The sequence below is a fragment of the Thunnus albacares genome, chromosome 11 (genome assembly GCF_914725855.1).
Source record: "Thunnus albacares chromosome 11, fThuAlb1.1, whole genome shotgun sequence".
In the NCBI taxonomy this organism is placed as follows: Eukaryota; Metazoa; Chordata; class Actinopteri; order Scombriformes; family Scombridae; genus Thunnus; species Thunnus albacares.
The window spans coordinates 32,188,947-32,208,420 of NC_058116.1; the positions used below are offsets into that span (position 1 = coordinate 32,188,947).

The window sequence follows — 19,474 nt, forward strand, 5'->3', positions numbered from 1 at the left end:
GCCCCCCTAGAACCACCCACTGTGGAGCTGGACTGCAGGGAAAAGATGATGGTGAAGGTGGGAGACGCCTGCACGCTGTCAGGATCCTACAGCGGCAAACCCGCCCCGACTATCACCTGGACGAAGAACGACGAGGAGCTGAAGGCGGACGAGGAGATCAGCCTCCACAGCACCGCCCGCCACCTCAGCCTAAACATCAGCAAGGCCAAGAGAGAACACAGCGGCCGCTACAGCGTCAGCGTGGAGAACGCCGCTGGCACTCGCACAGGAATCTGCACCATCACCGTGGTCGGTGAGTCACCACAGAAACTCAAATGGATTCACACGCAGAGTTTAAAATCTGCTCTGAAGAACGTTTTTTTTTTTTAATTTGGTGTTAAACTGAGGGCATAATTTCCACTTGAAAATTCAGCTTTAACATGCGCTCACAGCAACTTAAAGATGACTGTTTTTGCCCCTCGTGCCTACCTGTTTGTCACATAAAAATTAATATTGTTTAATCTGTACTTTTACTTTGTATTATGTAGTAAATATCCTCATAAAAATAACTGAACATCAGGCAAAGATAAGGCAGTAAAGGACAGTCATGTAGAGATGCAAATACAACATTATCTATCTAAATATCACAGCTCTTATTGTTACTACTCTTAATTATGGAAAGCACAATAACCAATGTCAATCTAATTTGTGAATTGCTATTATATATATTATATTACTTTACTTAATTGCGCCCCTCCAATTCTGAAACCAAACCTATGCCCTTAAAAGACAAAAAATAGCAAAACAAATATAAGAAAACTGATGTGGAGAATGACCTGTGTGAATTATTCCTCTTGCCAGATCGTCCTCAGCCTCCACAGGGTCCTGTGGTGTTCAACGAGGTCTACAGAAACCACATGGTGATCTCCTGGAGCCCCCCTCTGGACGACGGAGGCTGTGCCATCTCCAACTACGTTGTGGAAAAGAGAGACACCAACAGAGACTTGTGGATGCCTGTCACCTCATCCTGCACCCGGACCACCTGCAAGGTGGGCAGTTCAGCACTGAAATGCTCAGAGAGAAAATTTTTAGGGAAATTCACGAGTGATGTGACACCAGATAGTTTAAAGTAGAGAAAGTGGAAAAAAGTTTGCTGCAAGGTGAGCAGACTCACACTCCTCAGGCTTCACAACATAAGACTCAAGGGGACAATGGGCTATAGACTGCCTCTAACAATTCAAGATACATTGATTACATCAATGACAAAATAATGAGGAATGGATTGGCAATTACAGGACAAAAATAAAGAAAAAGGATTGAGGAAAGAAAAAAAAATAGTTTTAATTACATTTTTTTCATTCCAGCTATCCAGAAAATAATAATTTAGAAATAACCCCTCAAAAAATCTAGGGACTCAATAACTGTAAATATTCACATATTTCATGTTCCAGAGCTCATTCTAAGTATAAACATTGATGGACAGTGGTATATGTTTGTGTAATGACATATTCTCATTAGAACAGACAATAAGGCTAAACTGACTACAGTGACTGATTCTGTTCTTAATGATTTAACATGATTATGGTTATGTATCCTTACTACTACACTACTACTCAATACTATTGCAGATACGCTACCTGAGTTTTCAAAAACTATACTTTTTTTGATACCTTGTTATAAAAAATGACAAAAATGTTCTCCTACGACACCCTTTTATTGAGTAAAACAAAGAAGTTATGAATCTGACCCAACATTCGAGAGTAGCTTTCAGTACTTAACAGTTCACAATACTTGTTTCTATGGACAAATTTTGAATGATATGAAAAGAATATTGAGGTTTGGTCCTCAACAATCAGTGGTGGAAAGTAACTAAGTACATTTACTCAAGTACTGTACTTTAGTACAGTTTTGAGGTACTTGTACTTTATTGGAGTATTTCCATGTGATGCTACTTTCTACATATCAGAGGGAAATATTGTACTCTCTACTCCACTACATTTATTTGACAGCTTTAGTTACTTTTCAGATGAAGATTTGACACAATGGATAATATAACAAGCTTTTAAAATACAACACATTGTTAAAGATGAAACCAGTGGTTTCCAACCTTTTTGGCTTTTGACGTCTTACAAAAAGCAGTGTGTAGTCGGGGTCACATTTCACATGTCTATGAGTTGATAACAGCTCCACCAAATAGTGATTTTTCCCTCTAAACTTCTCACATGCTTTCATTTCAATAAATGTTCAAATGATCCAATATTTCAAAATATCAAAGATTATCTATCAAAGATTAGAGAAAAAGTCCAAAAACTGAAAACAGATTTGTGTATCAGAACTTTGTTTTTTCTTCTTTCCTCTCCCATTAATCATCTCACCACCCCTCAGATTTATCTGCTGACCCTTTGGAGGGGCCCGACCCCTAGGTTGGGAACCACTGGACTAAACTAGCTAACTGTATATAAAGTAGTGTAAACTAGCTCCACCTCCAGCAGCTACAACAGTAACATGCTGCTCTAACACTGATGCTTCACTATTAATAATCTAATGATGTCATATATAATAATATATCAGTCAGAGGGACCAAACCACTACTTTTACTGCAATACTTTAACTACATCAAGCTCATAATACTTATGTACTTTTACTGCAATACTTTAACTACATCAAGCTCATAATACTTATGTACTTTTACTGCAATACTTTAACTACATCAAGCTCATAATACTTATGTACTTACTGTAGTAGGATTTTTCATGCAGGACTTTTTACTTGTAATGGAGTATTTTTACATTTCTGTATTGGTACTTTTACTGAAGTAAAGGATCTGAGTACTTCTTCAACCACTGTCAGCGATAAACATGATAGTAACTCTTCATTATTGACATCCTCCACTTGTTTTTTGCTTCAGGTGCCTAAACTGATTGAAGGTCGTGAGTACATCATCAGGATCATGGCTCAGAACATCTATGGCATCAGCGACCCCCTGCTGTCTTCCGAGACCAAGGCCAGAGACATCTTCAGTAAGTCCTGACAAACACATTGACAAAGCTACATCAAGAAACATTCAGAGATATTCATTATCTACTGTATGTATTGAGTTTAAAGTTGCAGCGTCTGATCAGTGTGACTGTGTTTGTTTCCATCACAGAGGTGCCTGATGCTCCCAAACAACCCACAGTTAAGGAAGTTTACCACGACTCCGCCCTCATCAGCTGGGAGCCACCCGCAGATGGAGGAAAGCCAATCACAGGCTACATCGTGGAGAGGAAGGAGACCATGGCCCACAGGTAGACAAACACACACACAAAGACACAGGTAGTTTGGAGGGTGAAGTTCTGGTCACAGCATGGCCTAAAGGATTGTTAGTTTATAAAAGAACAAACACTAACTCAGAAAAGTTCTACAACACATCAGAAAGTTGTTTTCAATCAAGGGCTGCCATAAACAATTATTTTTATTACCAATTGAACTGTTGATAATTTTTCTGATCAATCAATTGATTGTTTGATTTATGAAATGTCAGAAAATGTGTAAAATGTATATAATATTTCTCCATAGCCCAAGATGAAATCATCAGATGTTTTGTGTTGTCCAACCACCAGTCCACAACCAAAGACATTAAATTATTAATGCAGAGAAAAAAAGTGAATCTTAACATTGGAGGAGATGAAAACAGAGAATGTTTGACATTTTTGCTTGATGAATGACTTAAATGATTAATCAACAAATTGATTTATTGACTAAAGTCTCCGTCTTGAGATAACAAACTCAATCAATCACGGCTGTTTTCAGCTTACATAGAAGACAGCGGTGACCAACTCTGTAAAAAAGTGGAACAGTAATGTTGTCTAATTATAAAGACATGTTTGTCAGTGGCTAACAGATGTTCCTGCTTCTAGGTGGGTTCGCTGCAACACAGATAGGATCTTCCCGAAGGTGGAATACATGGTGACGGATCTGTTGAAGGGCTGTGAGTATGAGTTCAGAGTCAGAGCTGAGAATGTGGTTGGAGCTGGAGACCCAAGCCCACCATCAAAACCCGTCTTCGCCAAAGATCCCATCGGTAGGTTCAGCTCATAAAACACTTCTTTACTTCACCACAATTGCTCCATCAGCTCGGTACATTAATCCCTCCTTGTCCTGTGCTACAGTGAAACCCGGTCCTCCAGTGAACCTGCAGGCCATTGACCACACTAAGGAGTCAGTGACTCTTTCCTGGAAACCGCCTACTGACACCGGCAGAGGAAAGATCTTCGGATACCTGCTTGAGTATCAGAAGGCTGGAGAGGAGGAGTGGATCAAGGTAAGGTGGTCGTCCATATTTCATCTGGGTCACTTTGAAAGAAGGTTGCTTATAGTTCTGACTTTTACTGGACAACTTTCCACTTGTACAAAAGAAATATCAAAATCTAAAGGGATTTCCTTGAAATTTTCCTGCGCACATTTCTGCTCCTCAAAGGATATGTGCTGTTGATGTGAATAGCCCTATGACCTTTCTACCACCTTTGTAATCTGCTCTAAGTTAAATATGATATTGACTTCCTGTCCTGCTGCTGTCCTCAGGTGAACCAGACTCCAGACTCCTGCCAGGAGACCAAGTTCAAGGTGATTAACCTGGATGAAGGTGCTCTCTACCGCTTCAGAGTTATGGCTGTCAACGCTGCCGGAGAGTCCGACCCAGCTAATCTGAAGGAACCAATCAGAGTGCAGGACAGACTTGGTGAGTCACTCACTCACCACTAAAATAAAGCTGTACAAGGGGTGACATTCATCAGCCAACTACATCAAAAAGTTATTGTTATTGTTTTGTGCGCTAAGTGCTATATACACAAAATGCAACATTACAGAATTAACATACACAGATTCTCACTACTTAACCTCTTATTGTTTCTCGTGTTCCTCTTCTTCACCCTGCCACCCCCTCAGAGCCCCCAGAGTTGATTCTGGATGCCGGAATGACCCGGGAGGTGAAGGCCATGGCTGGCACCCACATCACTTTGATGGCCACCATCAAGGGCATGCCCTTCCCCACCGTCATATGGAAGAAGAACGATGCCGAGGTACCAACCAGGGCCGACATTGAGACCAAACAGGACAGCACCAAGCTGGAGATGAGGTTCTGCAACCGCGGTGACTGTGGAGACTACACACTAACTGTGGAAAACCCGGCTGGATCAAAGACTGTCACCTGCACCGTGTTGGTCCTGGGTAAGGATGGCACAAACAGATTTTAGTTTTGAAAACATCAGTGTGATTATCTATTAATCAGTCTTCTCTGTGATGGATTCAAAACATTTTGTAAACTTTATCTTGTATGTGCTTCTCATGAAAAGTCATCATGTGTTTTCCTCAGACAAACCTGGTCCTATTCAGCACCTGCGAGTGTCTGATGTGAGGAGTGACTCTGCCTACCTGTCCTGGAAAGACCCAGAAGACAATGGCGGTGTTCGCATTACTAACTTCGTGGTGGAGAAGAAAGACACAGCGTCCACTCAGTGGGTCCCCGTCTGCTCCACATCCAAGAAACGCAGCATGATGCTGAAGCACCTGATGGAGGGCACGTCCTACGTGTTCAGAGTTGCTGCTGAGAACCAGTACGGCCGCAGCGAATATGTTGAGACACCAAAGGCCATCAAGGCCATGAACCCACTCTGTGAGTAACAGCACAGTAAACACTTAAACAGCCAATTTAGTGTGCTTGTACTGAGAGTAGATCTTAGAATGTTTTAACAACTAGAAACAGAAAACAAAAAAATACTCAAATTCATCACTCACAGGATAAACCTCTTATATTTATCATTTCATTGTAAATGGGGTCCCACAACAGAACAAAATCAACATTTTAGTACACATTACTGGGTAAAAGTATTTTCAGATTTCCACAAAAGTGGAGTTTTTCTGCCAGCGTTTTCCATAGACTGCCTTTCTCAAACCATTTATTACTCAAAAACCAAACATATTGAGAATCATCCTCCTTAGTGACTATGGTAAGTGGGTGAATACTTCTCTGACAAAACCTTAATGTCTTTTGCTTTCCATCCTTCCAGTCCCTCCTGGTCCTCCCAAAGACCTGCACCATGTTGACGTGGATAAAACTGAGGTGTGGTTGGTCTGGAACTGGCCTGACCGCGATGGAGGAAGTGAGATCACAGGCTTCCTGGTCGAGTATCAGGAAGAGGGAGAAAAGGAATGGGATGAATGGAAGACCGTCAGCATCCCGGAGAGTCATGTGACCGGCCTGGAGGAAGGAAAGACTTACCGCTTCAGAGTGAAGGCTGAGAATGCCATCGGTCTTAGCAGACCCGACACCACTGTGCCTATCCTTTGCCAGGAGAAACTGGGTAAGATACAGAGACCAAACCCCAACACATTTCTTGTCCTCTTTCATAGGAATCTTAACTGGAGTGGTAAATTATAATTTGAAAACTATTCATGTTTATTTTCATTTGGAATTAGAGATGCAATGCTTTCTGTATCATCAGCATTGGTACTTTGGAATTGGTACTTGACATCAGCCTATCCACTTAATGTTGTTTGTGCTCAAAGCAAAGTAGTGTTTTTGGCGTACCTCTGATAGAATACTTTTGATCAGTTAACATTGGTTATTTCAATGTTTTTTAAACATAATGTGTAGTAGCAGGGAGTAACCACTTGAGTCTGCATGTTCACAGTGCCTCCGATTGTCGAGGTTGATGTTAAGCTCACCGAGGGCATCATCGTTAAGGCCGGCACCACCATCAGGCTGCCAGCTATCATGAGAGGAATCCCTGTTCCCACCGCAAAGTGGTCTATTGAAGGAGAGGAGATCACGAGCCAAGGCAACATCAAGATTGACACCGACAATTACTCCACTGTGCTCAACATCAACGATTGCACAAGGAACCACACTGGCACCTACCTGCTCACTGTCTCAAACCCAGCCGGTACTAAGACAGTGGCCTTAAATGTCACTGTCTTGGATGTGCCTGCTGCTCCTATAGGACCCGTCAACATCCTGGAGGTCACTCCTGACTCCATGATGATCGAGTGGTGTCCTCCCAAGGATGATGGCGGCAGCCCCGTCACCAGCTACATTGTGGAGAAGAGAGAGTCCAACAAGGAAACTTGGGGAGGCGTGAGCGCTGGCAGCCTGGCCACCAACCTCAACATAACCCGACTGCAGAAGGGAGTGGAGTATGTGGTTCGCATTCGTGCTGAGAACAAGATGGGTATTGGTGCTCCTCTGGAGAGCAAGCCCACTGTTGCTGAGCACACTTTCATGCCACCAAGCCCGCCTGGTAAACCACAGCCCTATGATATCTCAGAGGATGCTGTTACAGTGGGATGGACCATGCCCCTTGCTGATGGTGGCAGCCAGATCACTGGCTACCTCATTGAGCGCAGACACCATAAAGGAAAGTGGATCCGTGTGAACAAGACGCCCTGCAAGGACCTGAAGTACAGAGTTCTGGGGCTGTTTGAGGGCAATGAGTATGAGTTCAGAGTGTTCGCTGAGAATATTGCTGGTTACAGTGGCCCTTCTCCCATCTCTGACCCCTGCAAGCCCTGCAGGCCCATCACCGTCCCCAGCCCCCCTGTCAACCCCAAAGTTAAAGATTACAGCAAGACCACCGCTGACCTGGTGTGGACCAAACCCAACAAAGATGGAGGCAGCCCCATTCTGGGGTACACTGTGGAAATGAAGAAAGCTGATTCTGAAGAGTGGAAGAAAGTCAACCTGGATGACTTCATCAAGCGGTGCGCTTACACGGTGAAGGGCCTGGAGGAGGGTGTGACCTACAGGTTCAGAGTCTATGCCACAAACATGATCGGAGATGGAGAGCCCAGAGAAATCCCAGAGTCAATCACTGCTCAGGACATCCTTATCCCTCCAGAGATCGAGATGGATGCCAAATGCCGTGAGCGTCTCACTGTGCGCGTCGGTCACAACATCAACATCATTGGCATCACCCGTCCTGACGCTGAAGTGCTTTGGTTGAAAGAAGAGACGGTTCTGGAGAACAACAAGCGTGTCACTATCATCCAGAACTTCCCTATGGTCCACCTGAAGATCAAGGAAGCCACTAGAGCTGACCATGGCAAATACACCTTGAAAGCTTCAATCGAGGGGGGCGAGGCTTCCTGCACCATCACGGTCAACGTGCTGGACAGACCCAGCCACTGCCAGAATCTCCACATGACCTATGTTACCAAGAACTCATGCATGGTCAACTGGGAGGCCCCTGAAGACAATGGCGGCTCTGAGATCACCAACTATATTGTGGAGTGCCGCGAGCCCAGCATTAGCATGTGGTCTATGATCTCATCCCATTGCACTAATCGCATGATCAAGGCCAAACTGATGGAGGGTCATGAGTACCTGTTCCGTGTCTGTGCTGAGAACAAGATGGGACCTGGGCCCACTGTGGAGACAAAGACTCCTCTGCTGGCCATTGACCCCATCGAGAAGCCAGGTGAGCCTGAGAACTTCAGGGCCACAGACATTGGCAAGAACCATGTCAATCTGAGATGGAGGAAGCCAGACTATGACGGAGGCAGCCCCAACCTCTCCTACAACCTGGAGTGCAAAGCCAAAGATGCTGAGGAGTGGCAGAAACTCAACACTGACACCCTGACCAACACCTTTTTCTTGGCTGACAAGTGTGTCGAGAACCAGATGTACACCTTCAGGTAGGTTACGGCATTCTTATTTTTAATGTTCATTCTGTTTTCCAGGGTTTTTCCTTTATCAGAGAGGGTCTTTGTTGGTACCCCGGGTTTGCATTTAGCACAATGTGAAATGACTCAAATAGCAAGTAGGGCTGTGTTACGGTTAGATGTTAAATCTGAACTTGACAGTGTTCTTCATAACACACAGAAGACGACATAACTGACAAAAACTAAACCATGGTTGTTGTGCAGTTTGAAACAAAGACAGTTTTACATACAAAACATTACTTAGAAATATTACTTGAAAACTTGAAAAAATGTTATTGTCCTATCTAACATAAATAAGTTTCTAATAATAAATCTTAATTATCCAGGGTGCAGACTGTCAATGAAGGAGGGGAGAGTGCTTGGGTGAAACTTGCCGATATTTTGGTGAGGGAGGAAATCCAGAAGCCTGTCATCGACCTGAAGCTGTCTGGAACTCTGACAGTAAAGGCCGGAGAGTCAGTCAGGATAGAGGCTGGCCTGAGAGGAAAGCCCCAGCCTGAGGTCAAGTGGAAGAAAGACAAGGCAGTTGGAGATAACCCCAGAATCAGCTACGAGACTGGCTCTGACTACTCCAAGTTCCTCCTGACCAAGTCCAAACGCAGTGACACCGGAAAGTATATTATCACTGCCACCAACTCTGCTGGCACATTTACAGCATACGCCAATGTCAACGTCTTGGACGTCCCCGGCCCAGTGAGGAACCTCAGGATCACTGGCATTGGAGCTGACAAGTGCAGAGTGGTGTGGGATATTCCAGAGGATGAAGGAGGCTGCGAGGTGGACAGCTACATTGTGGAAAAATGTGAGACCAGGAGGATGGTCTGGTCCACATACTCTGCCTCTGTGGTCACACCGTACTGCAACGTCACTCGTCTGGTGGAGTCTAATGAGTATATCTTCAGAGTGAGGGCAGAGAACAAGATGGGAACTGGCCCCGCCATGGAGAGCAAGCCTGTTACTGTCAAGACTCAGTTCAACAAACCTGGACCCCCTGAGGAACCTGAGGTCACAAAGGTAAGGACTCACTGTTTTATTTATTTTCATAAATTTGGATTATGCAAAAATATTAGAGCTGGTATGATCCTAGTTATAAAAATGTTCACTTATTCAAAATTTTGTCATGCAGGTGAGTAAAGATGAGATGACGGTGGTCTGGGCTCCTCCTGAGAACGATGGAGGGAAGTCAATCACTGGCTACATCCTGGAGAGAAAAGAGAAGAGGGCAGTTCGCTGGGTGCCATGCACCAAGAGCGCCATCTCAGAGAGACGCATGAAAGTCACCAACTTGATCCCCAACCACGAGTATCAGTTCAGAGTGAAGGCCGAGAATGAGGTCGGCCTGGGAGAGCCCAGCAAACCCTGCAGACCCGTCGCAGCCAAAGATCCCATTGGTGAGTTTAGAGTTGCTGTCACAGCTGAGTTTACATCCTCAAATACTTTCTTCAGACCTGTGCTCAGGCCAGAGAACATGTAAACCACAGGAAGCTTAACATTTCATTGATAGAACTGAAGGCGTTAACCCTCACCCCTGTGTTCTCTGGTGTTTAAGTATTTTCACTGAACTCTGTTTTATTGTCCTTTCCTGCAGAGCCACCTGGCCCCCCTGCGGGCCTGAAGGTAGAGACCTCCATCACTCTGTCCTGGTCTAAACCTGTGTATGATGGCGGTGCCCCTATCATCGGCTACAGCCTGGACATGAGGCTAAAGAGTGAGGCGGACCCTGAGAAGCCCACAGAGGGCTGGAAAAGGATTGACACCCACGGCCCGCTGGTCCTCACAGAGTTCACCATCGGTCAGCTGGACGAGAAGCAGGAGTACGAGTTCAAGGTCTCTGCCCAAAACCAGGTGGGCTGGGGACGTCACGCCTACCTGAAGGAGGCCGTGTCCCCCAAGGAGATCCTGGGTAAGAATGAAGGTTTACTGAAACCGTGTCCAAATAAATGGATGTACCTTGTACGTGATAAATGTCAATAACATTCAGTCATTTAATGATCTCAACATTAATGTTTCCATGGCAACAGAGGCTCCAGAGATTGACCTAGATGCCAGTTTGAGGAAAGGCCTGGCCGTCAGGGCTGGCTGTCCAATTAGGCTCTTTGCTGTCATCAGAGGAAGGCCCGCCCCCAAGGTGACCTGGAAGCGTTTGGGTGTGGACAATGTGATCCGCCGAGGTCACGTGGACCAGGTTGACACCATGTCCTTCCTGGTCATCCCAGAGAGCACCAGAGAAGATTCTGGAAAATACTCGCTGACTCTGTCTAATTCTGCCGGGGAGAAGGCCGTGTTTGTCCGCGTCAAAGTCCTCGGTGAGGAACAAAGAATGATATCAAAATTGTTTATACAGAACTTTTCTTTTAAAAATGCTTAATTAGGATGGAAATCAAACAATTTGTTATTCTCAAATTCATTCTCTGTAGATACTCCCGGTCCTGTTGGTGGCCTGGAGGCTACTGACGTCACCAAGACAACAGCTCAGCTGTCCTGGTTGCCACCAGAGAATGATGGCGGCAGCCCTATCCTCAACTACATTGTGGAGAAACGTGAGGTGGACAGGAAGACCTGGACCAAGTGCACAGAGGACCTGAAGAAGACCAGCTTCAAGGTGACCAACATGACGCCTGGTATCGAGTACTACTTCAGAGTCATGGCCTGCAACAAGTACGGCATTGGAGTTCCTCAAGACTCACCCAAGTCCTACCTGGCTGTCGATCCCATCAGTGAGTGTCAGCAAGGATTTTATCAACAAAGTTTAGCATGGCAGGGGATTTACAAAATATCTCATTAGTGGAAGTATAAACCCATCAGTGAAGGTGTTTGGTTCTACTTTAACATGTCACTCAGGCTTCAAAGTCTTTTTGTATATCATTACATTTAAAGGGAATTTAAAAATGAACGCTGTCATCTCCTTGTATTTCTCTGCTTCTTCTTGCGTTTCCTTTCTAACACCTGCTTTGTGTGGTGCTCAGGTGAGCCAGACCCTCCAAAGAAGATGGACGTGTTGGAAATAACCAAGAACAGTGCCACTCTGGGCTGGCTGAAGCCACTCAGAGATGGAGGAGCCAAGATCAATGGTTATGTGGTGGACTACCAGGAGGAAGACGCACCAGAGGACAAGTGGACACCTTATTCCGTGGTCAAAGACCTGACTATTGTCGTGGTTGGTCTGAAGGAAGGAAAGAAGTACAGGTTCAGAGTAGCAGCCAGGAACTCAGCAGGAGTCAGCCTGGCCCGAGAGGCAGAGGGAGTGTTTGAGGTCAAAGAGCAGCTCAGTGAGTAGACTAGCTTAAAAATCTACCTCAATTTATAATTAACTTAAGACTGATTACTGACTGAAATATTTAACTTTATATTCCCACATGCATAGAAACGGTAAGAGTAAAATCAAGTAACTCTTTTATTCTTTTTCTTCCTTCCAGTGGCTCCTAAGATTATCATGCCTGACATTGTGACAGTCAGAGCTGGATCCAAGATGGTGGTCGAGGCCATTGTGGCGGGTAAACCTGCTCCATTCTGCAAGTGGAAGCAAGGCAACGAGGACGTGCTGACCTCTGATCGTCTGTCTGTTGTCAAGACGCTGACGACCTGCACACTCATCGTAAAGAATGTGACAAGAGCAGACAGTGGCTACTATAGCTTGTCAGCCGAGAACAGCACCGCCAAGATCAACCAGATCCTCAGAGTCATCGTCATGGGTTGGTTTGAATGACAGACACTGTAAAACCTGCTGGTTCTAAACTAAAAAGAGCTCAGTAGATTATTCTGTTTACAGCAATTGCAGATAGTATTTACAATAGTATTTTAAAATACAAATTTTACTCAGGACCTTTTCATTTTAACAATAATTTCCCATATAGAACTGCAATGTTAAGACAGCCTGGACAGATGAATATGGAGGAACAACCCACTACCTGCCTATACAACTAATGTGAATGATGAACAGATCATTTATTGGTTGTGTACAAGATCAGCAATTCATCCTCTTTGTCCCTGTAGACATCCCTGGACCCCCTGAAGCTCCTCTGGAGATCACTGAGCAGGACATCGATGCCTGCACGCTGCTCTGGAACTCTCCACAGGAGGATGGTGGCAGCAACATCACCAACTACATTGTGGAGAAGTGTGATGTCAGCCAGGGCGACTGGATCACTGTGTCCTCATCCTGCACCAAGACCAGCTTCAGAATGACCAAACTGACAACTGGCAAGGAGTACGGCTTCCGAGTCCGTGCCGAGAACAGGTTTGGCATCTCTGCGCCCATCTACTCTGAGAAGATGATTGCCAGATATCCATTTGGTGAGTCTGAACTTTACACTTTTAACTTACTGCTTTACTGTTAAAGTTCTAAGAATACTTAAGCCCTCAATATGTTGTTTTGTACTGTAAAATACTTTCATATTGTGGCTGTAATGAACAGGTTCAGAAGCAGGACTTTAGACTCTATCATTCTAAATGAACCTGTGGACTGACTGTTTTTGTTTTCCATCTAGATCCTCCCAGCGAGCCCAGAAACCTGCAAATTAACAAGATCAACAAAGACTTTGTCATCCTGTCATGGGAGTGTCCCAGCAGCGATGGTGGCAGCCCCATCACTGGATACTGCATTGAGAAGAAGGAGAGGAACAGCCTGCTGTGGGTCAAAGCCAACGAGTCAGTAATCAGAGCCACCCAGTACACCTGCACTGGCCTGATTGAGGGCTTGGAGTACACCTTCAGGGTGTCGGCCCTCAACTTGGCTGGACAAGGCAAACCTTGCAAACAGACCGACATCATCACCGCCAGGACTGCTGTCGGTATGAAAACATTCTTCAGCTGATAATTAAATAACCATCTCACAATTTCAAAATGGTGTATTTGTTTTGGAAAGTTAAAAAAATAAATGCATGGGAAATTTAATTTTCAGGCCGGTGACACCAACCAGGTTCACACTCTTGTACACTCAACCTCAACCTCATTCTTCTTTGTTCAGATGCCATGACTGAGTTTTCAAACCTTTGTTTCTTTCCATCCAGACCCACCAGGTAAACCTGAGCCCATGGATGTGACCAAACACTCTGTGTCATTGGTATGGAGCCGACCCAAGCATGATGGTGGCAGCAAGCTGATTGGCTATTACATGGAGTACGCAAAGCTTCCGGAGGAGAAGTGGAAGCGCTGCAACGCCAACTGCATGAACATCCAGACAGAAAGTTATGTGGTGACTGGCCTGGAAGAGGGGCAGCAGTATCAATTTAGAGTTATCGCCAAGACCGCTGTTAACATCAGCCTTCCATCCGAGTTGTCCGACCCGATTCCTGTCATTGCTGAGAATGGTACGATTCCACACACCAAGGAGCACTGTAACTGAAATTAAATGATTGATAAATAATCTTGATTATTTTGTCTCCTCTACCTTTGCAGTTCCTCCTCGTGTGGAGCTGGGCATCAACATGAAGAACCTGATTGTGTTGAAAGCTGGAGAAAATGTCTTCCTTGATGCTGAGGTGTTTGGGAAGCCCCTGCCCAAGGTGAGCTGGAAGAGAGACGGAGCACCTCTGGTCCTTGCGGAGGGAATGAAGATGACCCAAAAGAAACACATCCACATACTGGAGCTCTATGCCGTCACCAGGAAGGAATCTGGAGACTATTCTATCACTGCTGAGAACATCAACGGTAGCAAGTATGCTACTATCAAGGTCAAGGTTCTTGGTAAGTTAGTTGTACTATTATTTTATTGTTTTATTTGTTTCTCATCATTTTTCTTGTACAAATAAACAAACTATCTCCCTCTGTGTCCCCTGCAGACAAACCAGGCCCTCCAGCCTCAGTGAAAACTGCTAAGGTGTTTGCTGACCGTGTTAAGCTGCGGTGGGAACCTCCACTGGCAGATGGCGGCTCTGAGATCACCAACTACATCATCGAGAAGCGTGAGACCAGCAGGGCCAACTGGGCGCAGGTCACCTCTAACATTCATGGACACATCACTGACTGCTCAGTGGAGAAACTCATCGAGGGACACGAGTACCAGTTCAGAGTGAGCGCTGAGAACCAGTATGGTGTGGGAGACCCCGTCATGACTGACCCTGTCATGGTCAAGAACCCGTACGGTATGTTCAGAGTGCTACACTAAGCATCTTAAGCTGCAGTTCCTTTAATTGTCACTAAGTATGAATTCTCAAAAACTCAGATTGTACTGTATTTAAAAATTCACAGATACTGCGGGAAAACATAGTTTTCCACAATAACTAATGACTACTTCAACTTTTTCAAACTTAAAATCATGTTATAGGTTGTTCATTGTTGGAAAAAATTTAAATGAAAAAAATAGTTGATGTATATTATAGTTGATGTGTTCGCTGTCTTAAATCAATAAAATGGAAAACAAGTAGATTTGATTGATTATCAATCTCCAGTTTTCACTCTAGTATCAGCATTTACCATTTACGATGTGATATGGCCAAAGTGTTAATCATTGATCAATCCTGGTTTTAGTCATTTAAGTTAACCCTCCTAACTCACCATGTTTTTCAATATTTGATATATGTTTTGCCCCTTGATGAGATATGATATAATCAAACTCTGACCTTATCATTGTGGGAGATCATTATGACGTTGTCTTGTCCCTCAGACGTCCCCGGTCCCTGTGAGCCACCTGTCATCACCAACATCACCAAGGACTCCATGACAGTCAGCTGGAAGGCGCCAGCCAATGATGGCAGGGCCACCATCCTTGGCTACATGTTGGAGAAACGCGAAGCCACTGAGCTGACCTGGGCTAAAGTCAACTGCCGGCCGGTCATTGACAGGACCCTCAAGGCTGCTCAGCTAACTGAGGGCTCAGAGTATGAGTTCAGAGTCATTGCCATGAACAAGGCCGGGCTGGGTAAACCCAGTGACGCATCCAACGCTGCGCTGGCTGTCGACCCAGTCTGTGAGTACCTGCTTTAAATTACACACGCAAAAGTGGAAGGACAAACTTAAAATGCTTCAGACAGGACTGCAACTAACAAAACTAACTAACAAAAATAATAACATCTATGTCACCGTGATTCTTCTCCAGATCCTCCTGGCCCACCTGCCTTCCCCAAGGTGGTGGACTCCACCAAGAGCTCCATAAGCCTTAGCTGGACCAAACCGGCATACGACGGTGGATGTGAAATCATTGGCTACCTGGTGGAGTATAAGCTAGCCGATGGAGAGAACTGGACCAAGTGCAATGTCCCCAAGAAACTCCAGGCCACCAAGTTCCTGGTGACTGGTCTGATGGACAACACTGAGTACCAGTTCAGAGTCACCGCTGTCAACAAGATTGGCTACAGTGACCCCAGTGAGGTCCCTGGAAACCACATGCCCAAGGACATCCTCAGTATGTTCCTCTACTGTTTATTATACCACTTCATTTAGTAAATAACCTCACATGAAGTCACGTGAATCGAGAATTTTACCTTTTAACACCACTGAGTGACTCAGTGCAGTACAAACATAATATGGATGGACATCACCAGATCATTGATGGAATCATTATTAATCTTAGGCTGGAAATCTACTTGCTTTTTAATCATGCGTTTGTGTTAGACAACTGGATGTGTTGTTATCGTAAATTGTTCACATACACGCCTATGCACTTTGCATGTTACTGGAGGATTCCACTAGAGGGCACAACTAAGGAGAACTAAGGATATATTTAGAAATTCTGGATTTGCGTGATGTAAAATCCACCAAAATACGCAAAACGCAGTTGGTTACAATCTGCATCCAATTAAATAACTCTAATGTTTTTTCAAAGAAGTAAAATTAAAAATGTACTTTTTTTGATTTAAATGTAGCTCACAGGGGCGGCTGTGGCTCAAAAGGTAGAAGAAGTTGTTTATTAATCGGAAAATCAGCGGTTCAATCCCCGGCTCCTCCAGTCAGCATGTCAAAGTGTCCATGGGCAATATACTGAGCCCCTAATTGCTCCTGAAGGAGCACGTCAGTGTGTGAGTGTGTGTGAATGAACGTTAGAACTCCTGATGAGCAGGTTGGCATCTTGTATGGCAGCATCTGCCATCAGTGTATGAATGTGTGTGTGAATGGGTGAATGTTTGCATATAGTGGAAAGTGCCATGGTGGTCGGAAGACTAGAAAGGAACTATATAAATGCAGCCTATTTAACATGTTAGCTTCTGTAAAAGGCCACATTATCATGACAAAACATCTGTAGAATTGAATGCCTATTCATGAGAAATCGAAAAAGAAAATTGCTGACTCTTGATGTATGGTAGCTGACAATTTAACTGGCTTAGCTCGCTAAAAAACATTAGTCAGACAACATGCTAGGAAAATACACAAGGTGGAGCATCTTCCTCATGTTCTATTGTAAAAGTCCAAATTGGAACAGTGATAAAGTGTTCTGAGGTGAAATGGTAGTGGAAAACAAATGGACCTGGTGGAAGGAACAGCATTTAGCATCATGGAAATATTTGGTATTAGCTCAATGATTGTTTACTCATATCATGAAACTTTATCACTTAACAAAACAGCAAACATTTATTCACAGTATTGACCATTCTTAGTAAACTTGATTAATTTATGCTAGCTGTGTGCTAGCTATGGTAGCTTCTATGGTAACTTAAAAATGACACTGAATTGGTCATAGAAATTAAAATCCTCCTGTCAAAATTGACAAAGAAATAGCTATCCCTAATGAGTGATCCCTCTGTGTCTCCTTCAGTCGCTCCTGAAGCTGAGCTGGACGCCGACCTGAGAAAGGCGTTGGTTCTTAGAGTGGGTGTCACCATGAGGGTCTATGTTCCCCTGAGAGGACGCCCGGCGCCTAAAGTGACATGGACCAAGGTGGACACCAACCTATCGGAGAGGCAGGGTGTGCTGATCAAGACGTCAGAGTGGGACACGCTGCTGATGGTTGAAGATGTTAACAGATATGATGCTGGCAAATACGTCTTGTCGCTCGAGAACAGCAGTGGCTCTAAGAGCTACACCATTGTTGTCAAGGTCCTTGGTAAGACTGTCAAAGACTAACAAGAACTTTCAGAAATATTGTATGAGAATATGTAAAATAGTATACAAAATCAGCTCAAGTTGGAAATTTTAAACTTTTTCACCCACAAGAAATTCCCACAATCATGAAAACATATTTGTACTCCCATCATGTGTGTCTGACTGTGACCTATTTTGTATTTCAGTTTAGTTAACAGAAGCTTTGAACAATAATGCTTCTCTCCCCAGATTCTCCTGGACCGCCTACAAACCTGATTGTCAAGGAGACCTCCAGAAACCATGCCTTCATCACCTGGGATGCCCCACTGATTGACGGTGGAGGCCCAGTCAAGAACTACATTGTGGAGAAGCGTCTGGCCGAGAGGAAGGCATGGACATGTGTGTCGGCAGCATGTCTGAAGCCGTCATTCAGGATCACCAACCTGGAGGCAGGACAAGCCTACTGCTTCAGAGTGCTGGCTGAGAACGCCTATGGCATCGGAGAGGGCTGTGAGACCCCTGGCAGCATCCGGGCCTCAGGTAGCTACATTATACTTGCAGAAATAATTTTATAATATAAGCCAGAATCATCATCCAGGTTTATATTAACTTTGATGAAAGGGCTAACAACAGCTGATTGTTGTTTTGTGAATTAGAATAGACCCTTTTTTGTACAGCAGAGTATTTTAGATTAGAGTACAGTAGAGAGTATGAAGGGCATTATTTTCGAGTAATTATTAGACTAGTAGTACTTTTATAATTTAGTGGTTAAATAAATCTCAGGCCAGAGTGTGATGTTATCAGGTGTACCCTCAGGTTGCTCATTGTTGAGTGATATTTAATTCAGACCTTGCATATTCTGCAGATTACTATATCTTTATTTGTTATTTTTCCATTTATTGATGGAAGTCCAAAAACCTTTCACACAGCGCTTCTTAAGTTATCAGGAGTGGTGATCTCCGTAGGTGCATCTGCATTGCTTTCTGCCATTTCTGATATTGTGAGGTTATGTTAACACGTTGAACATGAGATTGTGATTCAGAAAACTTCATTTTCAAGCATTTCATTTTCACATGCAGGTAGATCAAGGCAAGAAGGGAGAGAGTCACTAGCGTTATCCAACACATTTATATAAAGAAATATACATTTGAATAGTAATTTTGGCATTTGATTATTATTAATTTTTTTACTATTCCATTTATATTCAAATCCCAAGATTAGTTCCAACAACCCTAGCAGCTACTTCTCTGACTGCAACTGAACCGAAAAATAAAAAGGCAAACAAAACTGAAAACAGAGCTGGACCTAAGAGTAATGCTCCAGATTGGTGACCAAGACATGCCAAAGTCAGGAAAAAGCTACAAGAATAACACAAATCTGAGACAAAAGAAAACCCATCATGAGTCCTACAGTCTCGTCTATATTTAACACATCTGGTTTAATACAAACCACATGCTCAGTTTTGACCCACTCTTTCCCTCTTCAGAACAACCTGGTCCCGTGATGGACTTCAAAGCTAAGAAGATCACCAAGGACTCGATCACCCTGGGCTGGAAGAAGCCCGTCGGTGATGGCATCAGTCACGTCAGCGCCTACATCCTAGAGCAGAGTGAAGGCGAGGAGAAGTGGAAACAGATCATGAAGGGCAAGAATACCTCACACACTGTCAGCGAGCTCACCGAGGGCAAGGAGTACTTGTTCAGAGTCAAGGCACTCAACGAGTCTGGAGAGGGACCACCTACCGAACTTGCCGTTGTTGCCAAGGACCAGTTTGGTAAAAAAATACTGTCAGATTCCCATGTAGCTTAATCACTAATGTTGCTAGTTATAACTGCTTTTTTGC

The 19,474-nt window shown here is 44.2% G+C and overlaps 1 protein-coding gene across 1 annotated transcript in view; it reads left to right on the top strand.

Annotated features, from left to right (window-relative positions):
- Window positions 1–19,474, top strand: part of LOC122992717 (titin-like) — a 94,029-nt gene that overhangs the window by 19,802 nt on the left and 54,753 nt on the right. Inside the window, 28 exon segments of the mRNA XM_044366598.1 lie at window positions 11–292; window positions 841–1,028; window positions 2,888–2,999; window positions 3,128–3,266; window positions 3,879–4,042; window positions 4,131–4,282; window positions 4,543–4,699; window positions 4,906–5,187; window positions 5,333–5,632; window positions 6,027–6,320; window positions 6,651–8,649; window positions 9,003–9,690; window positions 9,803–10,067; window positions 10,265–10,579; window positions 10,698–10,982; window positions 11,094–11,393; window positions 11,643–11,945; window positions 12,093–12,368; window positions 12,670–12,969; window positions 13,164–13,466; window positions 13,686–13,985; window positions 14,074–14,361; window positions 14,457–14,759; window positions 15,281–15,583; window positions 15,713–16,018; window positions 17,366–17,653; window positions 17,881–18,171; window positions 19,118–19,405. Of these exon segments, the coding sequence (XP_044222533.1) occupies window positions 11–292; window positions 841–1,028; window positions 2,888–2,999; window positions 3,128–3,266; window positions 3,879–4,042; window positions 4,131–4,282; window positions 4,543–4,699; window positions 4,906–5,187; window positions 5,333–5,632; window positions 6,027–6,320; window positions 6,651–8,649; window positions 9,003–9,690; window positions 9,803–10,067; window positions 10,265–10,579; window positions 10,698–10,982; window positions 11,094–11,393; window positions 11,643–11,945; window positions 12,093–12,368; window positions 12,670–12,969; window positions 13,164–13,466; window positions 13,686–13,985; window positions 14,074–14,361; window positions 14,457–14,759; window positions 15,281–15,583; window positions 15,713–16,018; window positions 17,366–17,653; window positions 17,881–18,171; window positions 19,118–19,405 (9,471 nt within the window).